The sequence below is a fragment of the Aotus nancymaae genome, unplaced genomic scaffold (assembly GCF_030222135.1).
Source record: "Aotus nancymaae isolate 86718 unplaced genomic scaffold, 86718_ANA_hifiasm-v0.15.2.pri h1tg000010l, whole genome shotgun sequence".
Lineage (NCBI taxonomy): Eukaryota > Metazoa > Chordata > Mammalia > Primates > Aotidae > Aotus > Aotus nancymaae.
Genome location: NW_026988421.1, coordinates 10,427,761 through 10,440,358, shown reverse-complemented (window position 1 = coordinate 10,440,358; position 12,598 = coordinate 10,427,761). Strand labels below are relative to the sequence as shown.

Genomic DNA, 12,598 nt, shown 5'->3' with positions numbered 1-12,598 from the left:
AGTTTAACTCATTAAGTCTGAGTTGAGCATCTGTGCGGAGGAAAGAGGATGGAGGAAGGGAAGAGGAGAGACTTTATGCAAAAGGACTAACCTCTGCTTTGCAGAAGAGATAAATATTCAACAAAAGAACACCAAAAGGGAATGAATTGATTGACTCTAAGTGAGTCCTACATGCACTCATGTGTCCACAGAGATGGGAGTGGGAGGCCAAGGGTTCTTCACCCTTCCACAGAGGAGAGCATGAGAATTACTGGCAAACATGATTCATCATAATTATAGACTATTCTTTTCCATTTAAAAAGCCACCGCTTTAAACATGGCTCTTGGCAATTACAAATCAATTATAACCTACAATCAGATTTCCATTTTTAAAGTCTGTGTAGTCTCTAAGTACAGACATACATCACCCTTTTTTTTTGTTTGTTTGAGGTCAGGAGTTCAGTAAGATTATTCAACCAGGGAGTCTAAATGAAGCTAACGGGAACTAATGATCAGTCAGCCCTTCTGACAGCAAACTGATGTCCTCATAAGGGATTGTTTGTTATTTCTTCCAGGCAATTTCTTTCCTCACACCCCTGGCTGTTATTTGTGTGGTGAAAATTATCCGGCGAACAGACAAGACTGAAATTAAGGAAGCCTTCTTAGGTAGAGTATTCACAGTTCCTGCTTTAGGGAATGGGGCTGACCTTAATTAGATTATTACATTTAAGAAATCTCAGTTACACCCAACTGTTTTTTTCTTTTGGTCAAATTAAGCTGGGGAGAAACGAGATAACATAAAGATAAACTTTAAGCCCAAAGAAGAGCCAAAGTGCGGTCCTAAATAAAGGATGTTGAGGCCGCCCGCTGTCGCTCTCCGTTGTGCTGAATGCTAATAACACCCTGTACACACCAGAGAGCTGTGCTGCTCAGGCGCAGACTCCAGGTAGCTCTTGGCAGTAAGGCAAAGTAAATCTGAAACTTTGTTACCACCAACTGTCCAGTCACAGTTTTGGCTAATAGACCCACGTTACGGGCAATTCAGAAATTGACCACAGACTCCTTGACCAAACACCATGGGCTAGAGGCAAAAATGGGAAAATGCGGGTGTAAAATAAAATAGATATTACAAACAAGCTCCATGACTCATCTTTAGTTTGAGGACATTTTGGTAGTTAAGTGCTCATTATTATGTGAAAAGTGCTACGATCTTTGTCATTGATTATAACATCCTTGTTATAAATTCTTCCCAAGCTGAACCATGTCTGCATGGGACGAGAGTTTGACATTTTAGGATTAAATGTGTTTTTCTGGTCTTCATGTTAATCAAATCCTGAGTAAATGACAACATTAAGAGATGGCCAAAACTACTTGGCTTGTTTAGCAAACAAAATAAACTATCCTATAGCCAGGTTTTCAGCTTTTTGACCATGAGCAAAACCAAATCAGGTTGATTTTTTTTTTTTTTTTTTTTGACACATCACCTAAAAGTTACCCAAATCCTCAGCCCAAATTTTTTTTGGGTGTGTTATATGGACTTACCATTCAATGAGTTTGTAAGTCTGGAAAATGAGAGCCTTCACTTAAAGGTGTGTTTGTTAATTACTGTGCTTTGGGGAAATGAAAATGTAGCAAAATATAGTCCTCTCTTTTTCTTGGTAAGGAAGTGAGAGTGAGAGCTGCATGTAGGGGGTGTGGGACAACAAGTAGCTTCTCCCCTAAAGCTGCAAGGAGAACGCTTCCTATATAACTAGCCTTCTGTTAGGCCCTGTCTAGTTGAAAGAACAGAATCCCTCTCAAATTAGCTCAAAAAAAATTAGGGGTTTAAGTACAGGGCTCTGATAAGCAATCTCACAGACATCCAAGAAGAAGGGGGAAAAGTTCAGAGGCACCTCATGGGGACTGGAATGGGGAGCTGGGCCATCAGGAGGGGAGCCCTCTTCTTGGCTCATGACCACTGCAACGTGCCTTCCTTCTTCTCCTGACACTCCCTGCCTGAATCCTCTGCCTCAACTTTATTTCTGCTGCCCCATGTCTCTGGTTTGTCTGAGGCTTGGGCCTGCAGTGATGGTGGCTTCTGCCCCAAATCTGTCTGCCTGTTGCCCACCACCAAGCTTCACTGTGTTTCTTGGTCCAGACATTCTAGACAGAGCCTCTGGCTGAGCTCATTTCTCCAGCCTGGCCACAAAAGCTGTGAGTCCCTGGCCAGCCTGTTGATGCCCTCCCTCAGGTCAGGTGTGTACTGCAGGCTGCCCTGTGTGGCTTGGGCTTTTGGTCACAGGTTTCAGTCTCCTCACCTGAGGTGAGAAAAGGGTCAGGTTCTCCAAGGAGGGCACAGGTAGGTGTCCCTCCACACATGGCTTGAGTGGCTGGGCAGGGCTGGGATGGATATCACCGTGGTCTCCAAAAAGTGCTGTTGGGAGCCCTCTCAGATCACCTGGAAATCCCTTTAGTTCACGCTTTATTCTAGTGGCTCCCCTGGCATGGAGTCTCAAGATAAGTGACTGTGGGTAAGAACTGTCTTTCATGGTTATGGTTCTCACTGATGGCTGGCTTTTGGAGCGGGGATGCTGTTACAGCAGTAAGTAGCTCACAGTTACCTTCTCCAGACTTTTCATTCTCAGCTAAATCTCCCTTAGGGTGACATTTCCAAATTCAACATCATACTCTGTCTCCTGTATGTTAACAGAGAAGGTGGAATGACTTGATGTTCTGTTTGCCTAGATAAATGAGAGCCTGCCCTATAAAAATGATGAACAGCCTCCCATTGTGTGCAGAGGTTTTTTTTTTTTTAATCTCTACTTTTAGGAAGCCTTGGAAGTAGGGAGTGGGGAGGGTGATCTTTAAAAGCCAAGGACAGAAAACTAGGTGTAGATTTTATAGTGTTGTCTGGAATTCAGGACCCTCAAGCAGGAGGTTTAGTTCTCAGGTCCCTTCTTTACTCAGATGTCTTCAGCAGACTTTAACTGAGCCTTCCAAACCTGGATCCCAAGTGCTGCCCTCATCTCCAGGTAAATGTGGCCATGTCTGTGCATCTGGCGTTGGATGAGGGGAGTGAGGTTTGCCCCCTGCCGCACTGGGCTTTTAGGAATTCAGGCTGCAGAACTGTGTAATAGAGAACCCTGTTATAAAAGCATGATAGTTCTGAATTTCCTAGGACAAAAGTAACAACAAAAGCCCTCTAGTCCCCTGGAACGCTTATAACCTGTAGTGTCCTCAGTACAGGCTGCTTACAAGCCAACTCACGGGACACGTTGCTTTGAATTTTTTTATCAGACACAGTGTGGTTTGTCTTTTTGACCCTTCACTCAAACCCACAGTGCTGTGGGGTGCTGTAAAAACAGAACAGCACTTATGAACCAGGCCCACTGGGTTATTGTTAATGAACAAGCATTCCTGATGGGGGCCATTTATTTTCCTGTTTGTCCAGCCTTTCATGGATCTGATCCCAGCACAGCGTTCTCTTTGGTATCAGTGAGGGGCTCCTGCATTGATCCCCAGAGGGTTGTGCTAATATTAAGCAGTTAGGGTTCCTTCTAGAATACTGAAATGACGTCCATGTTAAATATCATCACCAGCTTCCCACCTTTCTGTTTCCTTCAGGCATTTGGATCAGACAGGAAAGTTGCCAACTTTTGGTGGTTATATCACATCTCTGCATTTTCCAGCTCAGCTATTTCAGACTTTTTAAAGAAATGCTCTGTACTGCGATAAGCCCACCAGGCTCAGAGGCTGGGGAAGTGATCCATGTGGCTGTGTATGAAGTTCACCAAGATCTATGTGGGGCGATAGGGAATCAGCTAGGGATGCTTGTTCCCAGAGAGGCCATGCTAGGACTGGGATGAGTATGAGTCCAGCCCCACTGGGAAAACACAGCAGTGAGCCTGCCGGGCCAGACCTAACAGAGAAAAGACCACAGTAATTTCACAGCAAAATCACAACCTGTTAATTATCAGGGTTTGTGGAGAGAATATGGCAAAATATCCCAGGGAATTTTCTCTCCCCTCTTGGAGAGAGGCCTCTCCATAGTCCTCTGAGCTTGCCAGAGAGAAGGGAAGCTGGCATTTGAGGAAGGAAGGGTCTGTGTGTTCAGAATGCAATCAGTGGATCTTTCCAAGTTCCTTTATATTAGTTCCAATTTCTGCACCCCTATTGCATACTCAGTGTTTTAATGGCAGTGCTGTGCTGCTGATTCACGCTCTGCCCTCCGAATCTGTGGCCTGTCCCTCCTTTCTGCCACACTCAGATATGGCCAGTTGCCCCCATCTCACACTTAGGTGATTTGTTTCCCTTTGACAAATATGTTCATTTGAATGTGTCCCTCCCATCCTTTCTGCTTCAGAAGACTTGTTAAAAGCAGGTGGGCTGTGTTCCCATCTCTGTGGCTCATGCTTTTAGTGACCATGTTGGCCATTCCACAGTACTTTCTGGTTGTAGAACAATACATTTGTCTCTCTCGATGGGCTGTGAATTACTCTAGGCAGCTCCTTCCCGAAAACGCCCCCATTCACTGCTATATTCTTATATAAATCTCAGCTAGTATTGAACAGTTAATATTTACCAAAGGGAAATGGTAGTGCACATGCTTTATTATTCAACAAAGCAGTGGAATGGGGCATCAATAGGTTTTTATTGCTTCCGCGAGGCGTTTGACCTTCTATCACATTGATGGTGATGACTCTGCCTTTTGTGCACTCTTGATAAACCACAGAAGAAAGGTGCAGGATCTTTGCAGGGAAAGCTCTGTGACTCATGTTGCCTGCACCCTTCGGGACAATCTGTGCTGCATCTGGCAAAGTTTTCCCAAACGGTTTGGAGAAAGTCCCTGTGCTCTGTATGGTCAAATAATGTATCCCAGAAGTTCTTGCTCTTTTAGATGGCAAAAAGCACTGCCTGGGCAGACCTTCTCCAAACCCAGTGAGGCCTTTGGACTCCGCACCTTTGCAGGAACAGCGATTTGTTTGATAACAAATGGACAGCTGTCAGCCGGTGATGGGTCAATAATGAGATAATTACCAAATGGGAATGTCCTTTTCTGCAGTAGGATTCCAGCAGCTGCTCTGATTAGAATTATGTCTGAGAAGGTTGCCAAGAGGAAATAAGAAAGTTATGTTTCTTGCTACCAGTAAAAGAAATTCTACGTACTGTGGTATTAAATCTGTTCATATCAGGCCAGAAAATGATAGATGAGCTCCTCTGTGATGGTGAAAATTTCAGTCAAGGAGGAGAGACACATTTCATGTCATGGGGCTTAGAATTTTATGAGCCACTCTCTAAAGTCCTCTAGCAACCCCAATGTATCTGTTTTTAAAGTATTCGTTCATATTTCTACGGTTGCTGAATAGTATTATAATGTAACAGTGATGATGATGATAATGATAATGATGATTTTGATCTAAGAGCCAGCTTGTTATTTTTCTGTCTGTTGGTTTTGTTTTGTAGCGGTGTCCTTGGCTCTTGCTTTGAATGGAGTCTGCACAAACACTATTAAATTAATAGTGGGAAGGTAAGTTCCAAGAACAATGAAATGATGACTTAGACTATCAAGGTCATCTATATAGGAAGCTGGGCCAGAGGACACTGATGGGACAGATTTGAGCTCGTCTATTTCTCCCTTAAATCGTTGTCCTTCTGAGTTTTCCATCCTTAGCACAGATCTTTCCCTTTGAGTTACAAACCCACTGTTTTAGAAAGCAGGAGATCAATAGCAAGGAAATATCCACTGACCATACTTTCTTGTGGGACAAAGCTCACTGCTGGCATTTTCAGCTCCTTCCACTGCCATCCCAGGGCCTGACTCTGACACACACAAACTTGTCAGTTTTGGCCTCTAATAAATAAATATAATTACTTATTTATCATTCTCTTCAGGATCAAACATATGAATTGGCATTTGAGCCTTGGCTTACAGCACATTTCTCTTACTGCCCCTGCAAAATGATTTCTGTTTTGTATTTATTTTTCCTTCCCCTCTGACTGCTGTGGGGAAGAGCTGGTATCTGCAAACATTAGCAGTCAAAACATCTGAATTCAAGACCTAACTGACTCTCACTGTCTGCTGGCCTGGGACACACTAGATCCCCTCTCAGAACCTTAATATTTATTTTATCTACTGGGTGTAGGCCAGGCATTGAAGGGGCAGGAGATAGATAAAGATCAGGCACTGCATGGCCTGTTTCTGCTGTGTTCCCTTAACTTTGTGTGCTTAGAGCTACCGCAGTGCCCTGACCAGTGCTCACTGTCAGGCCTTGCCCCTCTGAGGTTCTGGTGCATTAAGCTGACATCCATACTTGGAGAAACACTGGCTGAGTGCCAGAGAGATCGTACCCCAGCTGTTCTGGTGCATTGCATAGGCCCTACCTGAGTCAGAGTTGAAGGACCAGTGATCAATGTATGTGAACTGTGACCTGGAGTGCCCAGAAAGCAGGCGCTGTGTTTCCAGCATTAGCAAAGTTTCACCCATGGTAGGTGCTCGGCGAATATTAGTTGAGTATGAATGTGAGGTGATAGGTCATCACCCACCTGTGTGAGGATCCTCAGCCAAGCGAGGCAGAAAGCGTGGGGTGAAGTGTGTTGGCACAAACTTCTATTCACTGGTGTTCAGAGCTCATCTTTGCTCCTTACTGGTTGTGTGTGACCTTGAGCAATGAAGAGCCTTCATTTTTGCACCTGTAAGATACAGACAGCCCCAGGCTCTGCCTCAGGGTTCTCCTGAGGATTATATGGCACAGCGGGTGTGTGGAGCTTAGCACCGTGTCAGAAGCCCAGTAAGAATTCAGAACTTACTGCAGCTGTGATTGCTGCAGGAGGCTCGACTTCAGGCTCAGGGCCACCTCGATGTCCCTCTGGGGGTCTCTTTCCCGTGCTCTAGACCAGAGAGGCCAACCTGGGGCACTGTGTCCTCTGCATCATGGGACTGAGCTTTCAAGGTCACTCAGTGAGGCGAGGTGAGGCCTGCTGTTTCAGGAAGGGCAAGTGGCCACCCACATTCAGGACACGGGGACACAAGGAGCCTGGAGTCTTGGATCCCAGAGGCAGCCTCTGAAACAGTGGCGTGGTAGATCAAGCCAGGAAGTAACTTTTAGTCCATGGGTGGCACAAAGCCTTCTCTTTCACACTTGTCAAACAAGGAACCTGGGCCAGAGGACCCTGCTGAGGTGCCTCCTGTAAGTCATGTCACTTTATCCTCAGGACCTCACCTTTGGGTTGGTATTGATTTCCCCTTCTACAGATGTGGAAACTGAAGCTGGGGGAGACCAAGTGGCCTTCCCAAGGTCATAAAGTGAGTAAGTGGTAAGCGCGAGTGCCAACTCAGATTTTTCTGGCACCAAAGCCTGAGCTTTTCCCCAAATGGCTGTGTGTAGAGTGTTCTGTGAAAAGCTCCAGTGTTGATGGCCAAGGGGGCTGAGGAAGGAGCTGGGGGCAGTGGGGAGTTGGCGGGGTCAGCTTGGGGTCATGTGTGATGGCAGCATTTTATATTGAAAATGTCCATGGTGTCTTTTGTAGACCTCGCCCCGATTTCTTTTACCGCTGCTTTCCAGATGGAGTGATGAACTCAGAAATGCACTGCACAGGTGACCCCGATCTGGTGTCCGAGGGCCGCAAAAGCTTCCCCAGCATCCATTCCTCCTGTAAGTTCATGGCTGGGATGCTCTTAATGCCCCAGTCATGTTTCCTCGTCACTTTCTTTGGGAATTTAGGTGGAGAGAAAAGCACTGGTATGTGAATGTTAAGCACAGTTCATTTTTCTTCACTGTACGGCATTTGGCTTAGAAACAAGATTATTCAACAGGAAGTAATAGGCCTGGGATGAGGACCTGGAGTTTATAAAACATTGTGTGTGTTGCTTTCATGAGCTTGGGAGAGTGCAACATGTGATGCTTTACCCCTTGACAGTACGATTCAGGACAAGGGAATCCTCCATGCTCCCTGGGACCCTCCATTGTTCCATTCATTGTTCTCTCTAGTTTATTTCTTCAATTGAGGTGTTGCACATGTGTGTACATAAATATATAGCACATATGTATACATATATACATACATATAAATATACCTATGCATCCCTCCACACCCCAGTATCTAGTCTGACTATAGATATGTGAGCTCCTTAAAACAAAGACTGAATACTGTGAATTGGGAGCAGTGCAATGTAGTGGAAAAGGACACAGGTCCTTGAAGTCTAACAAATCCTGGCTCTGCCAGGTATTCGCTCTGGGACTTCACCTCCCTGTGCCTCAGTTCCTGCTGTGTAACATGGGAGTAAGAATGTCTCCATTATTGGTCGGAATGAGGATTAAAATAAGTGGTGATGATCACTCACGTTTCTGGAGGAGCAGCTATGCCAAAATGATTATAGAAATTATCTTATTTAATCCATTCAGTATATGTAAAGCCCCTAGTATTGCGACTTTCGATAAACAGTAGTTATTGACATTATTGTTATCAGAGCTGAGGTTTCCTGAGCATCCTGGCTTGTGTCATCATTCATCCCAACAGTTCATACTGTATGACTCAGGTGCCAGGTGCTGTGCCAGGCATTGAGGATGCAAAGATAAATAAGATACAGCTCGTGTCCTGGGGAGTGCCCAGGTAGTGGCAGACGATGTATTTAGGTTGATGATTCTTGGGATAATTGGAGAACTATGGTCACAGATGACCATCTTGAATAGGACAGGCTCTTCTCATGATGCCAAGTCCTTAATTCTCCCACAAGTCTGATTATTATTTACCTTTGGCAAGCCTGCTATTTTAGTCTTTTTTTTCTCTTTTTTTCCCTAAATACCTGAGACACATCCTAATAATGACTGAATCAAGAAATAACTGAATGCTCTTTCCTGGGAGTGGCTGTTGGACACGTTGCTTGGAGCCGTTGAAGACTAGAGCCTGTCAACAAGGCATTAGCTGGGGGCAGACATTCTAAATGACTCCAAATGTGCAAATGAGTCAACTTGCACAACAGCCCACCAGGTGGGGGCTTGTCCCAGTTTTACACATAAGGGCACTGAGGATCAGGCAGGCTTAGTAACTTGTCTGAGGACACCAGCTCTGACAGGAATAGCTGTGGGTACCAGCTGGAGGAATTCCTGCTGCCTTGGGACTTTCAATGATCAAATACAACAAAGCATTTGTAGTCCATGTTTATTTAAGTAAATAACTAATTTTCTTCTCTAGTTGTTTGGAAACTGTGGTGGGTTGAGTAGTTGCCACCAAAAAGGTGTATTTAAGTCCTAGCCTCTGGAACATGTGAGTGTGACCTTATTTGGAAAAGGGGTCTTGGTTAATATAAGATAAAGGAAAAGCCCTTTATCTTATAGTTTCCCATAAATGAGTATATGTAAGTTACATGTTTTGAGATGTTTAGTTATGAACTGTTACATGTTTTGAGATGTTTAGTAATGAAATGTATACTGGAAATTGGCTAAGAGAGTAGATTTCAAGTGCTGTCATCACAAAAAATAAAAATGTAACCATGTGATGAGGTAGATGAATATGGTAACTTGTTTGACTGTCGTAATCCTTTCGCTGTGTATATTTTTATTTGAAAGAATGAACACTGTTCTACATGCCGAAAAAGAAAAAGGAAGAGAAAAAGGATCTTGGCAGATGTAATTAAGTTCAGACCTTGAGATTAGATCACCCTGGATTTAGGGTGAGTCCTAAGCCCAGTGGCAGGTGTCCTTATAAAAGAAAGGCTCAGGGTTTGTGTAGGCTCCAGCCATTCCTGTGACTTAAGGGAGAACACCCATTTGGAGTTGCTTCCTCCCTAAATGTGTTTTTTTTTCCCTCTATGAAGTCCCATTTTAAGTGAGCACCTGTTTTGAAGGAGTTGTAAGTACCAGCTGGAGGAATTCCTGCTGTATTGAGTTATTGTCTCCTTGTTTCCAGGGAGTCCCATGCTGGCATTGTTTAGAGGTACCTGGAATAGTATTCACCTGGGATCACCTCCCATCTGCTCTCCATCTGTCTCCTGGTAGGGTCACTCAAGTTCTGTTAGTTTTTTTCTTTCTTTGTTCTCTTCCCCTTTCCTTCTCTTCCTTCTATCCTGCATTCCTCCTTTCTCCCTCCTGTCACTTTCTGTCCTCCCGAAGACTTGGTGCTGAATCTTAAGGGGCTTCAGAAATTAAAAGCACCTAAGAAGTGAAACTCTAAGGAAAACCTTAATGCTGGCTTTTGGAATGGTTGGTGGGGGACTGTAGCATAATTTACTATCTACTGTTGCATTTGAACTTGGGAATGAAATAGCTGTCATGTGAATAAATACCTCAAGTTGTCAGACTGCTGGACCTCAGAGATTAGAAGCTGGGTGTCTCAAAAAATGTTGATTTTAGATGCACATCCTCCTTTCCAACCACCAGGAATAATTTTCTGACATGGCTGGCTATAGGCTGCCTTGTCAGATGCGTGGCTGACATCTGATCTGTGCTACACAAGCTTTTTGGCAGAGGCAATTATATCCTTTGCTTAAGATGCTACTTAAAATGTTACACATTTTTGCTACTTGGCAGACACAGAATTCTACCCAGCCTCTAGGCTTTGATGGTGGTATTTTCATTTATTTCTCCTTTTTTTAAATGACAGGCTAGTGATTGGCTTGAAGGCAATGCCATATCCACTTAGAAAGGCCACCAGTGCTGTTATCTGGATTTCTTAGTAGCTAATAGGAAGCCTAGTAGTTGATGTGGCTGCTTCTCAGAGGGGGTGACTTAAGTGGACTCCCATTTTGATACAAACACTTTTATTTCCCATAAAACATCAATTTCATGGGCTGGACTTGAGTGACTGGGCAGGGGAGTTCTAGACTGTGGGCTCTCCTAAGACTAATTCTCTACGCTAGGTAGATGTGGGTTTTGCTTCTGCTGTGTTTGCAGATAATTGGCTGCTGGAATGGAGTCCACGTCCTCATATCGTCCTTAGAGCAGTTGGTTTTCTTTGAACTTAAGAACAAACATTGATTTCTTTTGGAAACAAAGGATCTTGTTCTTAATCTACCATAAGCAGCCAAACATTGCTTGTCTGAAGGGCTCATGTGTCAAACTCTCAGCAAACAGCAGCTCCCCATGGCAGCGTTCTTACGGGACTTGCTCTGTAAGGCAGCCTAAGCCCCCCTTGATTAGAAAAGCAGAGACCACAGTTTCAAAGAGCAAGTGATTTTCATCCAACCTAAAAGAAGCTTAGGCTTTAAAGTGGAGAAAGGCAGTGTACCTTCCCAGAGTGCTTAAAGCAGGGATATTCTGAAAAGAGAATTTGTCTCTCAGAGCATAATCTCGATTTTTGATTGAGTATTGATTCAACTTCCAGAGAGAGAATAGATTTAAGAGAGAAAAATAGAAAAAACAAATTATTAATGTGAAGTCAAGCTATTAAGAAACATCTTTCTTGTGAAAATGGTGGGAATAAGCAGATGCCTGTTCATTTCTATATTGTCTGTGGCTACTTTCACTTTACAATGTCTGTGTTGAGGAATTATAGAAGAGAAACATGGCCCACAAAACCAAAAATATTTATTATTTGGCCCTTTACAGAGAAAATTTACCAACCTTGCAGTTGCCCATGCTCCAAACAGATGGTATTAAAAAGCTTTCCTAAGCAAGACCAGTGCATTTAAATTGTGCACATGGATGTTTCAATTTTAAATGTTTTAAAACTCCATTACAGTATAAAAAGGGGCAGTTGTTGCTTGTGGGATATATTTTTTAAATGACAGAGAAAGTCTAAAAGGTATGCCTGGCTGATGAAGATTCAACAGATGCTTCTTGAATTCTTTCTGTTAGGTATGTAGCAGGCTGAGCCCTTGGGGAGAGTACAAGGGTGATCGGACATGGCCCATGCTTTCCTTCAGGATGAAGGCAAACACTAAGTGATTGAACACCACACTCTGGGATTGAGGAGCTGAGAATTCTAATCAGGGGACAGAGGAACCCTCCAGGGAGGAAAAGCCCTTTATCTTAGAGTTTCCCATAAATGAGTACATGTAAGTTACATGTTTTGAGATGTTTAGTTATACAATATCTTAATTCTATTATTTAGCTGCATGAAGAATTCGAGGAGGAAAATCATTTCCATGCAGGATTCCAGTTCACAGTGAGCTTGAGAAGTGTGATTGCATTCCTTTCCTTTGCTTTGTTTTTCTCTTTCTTTCTCTGGAACCTCTTAGGGTCCTTTCTCTGTGTAAGTCCACAATGATGTACCTTACCGGGATTTGTTTTTGGTATTTATTATTCTACTCACTCTGTAGGTCTTTTTAATCTGGAAATTCATGTACTTCACCTTCATATTCCCTGTTTCTTCTCTCTAGAACTGTATTAGGCAGATGTTGAGTCTCCTGCACTGACTTTTTATTTTATTTCTTATTGTCTTTGTCTTTTTTGTTAATTTCCTCCTTTCTCTTTGTCTTTTTTGTTCATCTGTCAGGATTTTTAAATTTTTATCTACTAACGCTTCTACAGAATTTTTATTATGATTTTTGTATTTTTAATTTCCAAGAGCTCTTTCTTGAACTCTGATTAGAAAAATCATTAACATCCTGTTTTTGTGTTTTCATGGATACAGCATCTCTTACCTTGCTTTGCTCGCAGGTTTTGTCTGTGCTCTGCCTTCCCTTTATTTGTGTGTTTTTGTA

General features: G+C 43.3%; 1 protein-coding gene across 4 annotated transcripts in view; it reads left to right on the top strand.

Annotated features, from left to right (window-relative positions):
* Positions 1–12,598, top strand: part of PLPP4 (phospholipid phosphatase 4) — a 123,699-nt gene that overhangs the window by 55,563 nt on the left and 55,538 nt on the right. For 2 of the 4 annotated variants that reach the window (XM_012453472.2, XM_064373653.1), the window contains exons 3-5: positions 555–645; positions 5,422–5,485; positions 7,486–7,610. The exons of 1 other annotated variant lie outside the window; for it this stretch is intronic. In XM_012453472.2, the coding sequence (XP_012308895.1) occupies positions 555–645; positions 5,422–5,485; positions 7,486–7,610 (280 nt within the window). The remainder of the gene's footprint in view (positions 1–554; positions 646–5,421; positions 5,486–7,485; positions 7,611–12,598) is intronic. One more of the 4 variants, XM_064373654.1, reaches the window with a different exon arrangement.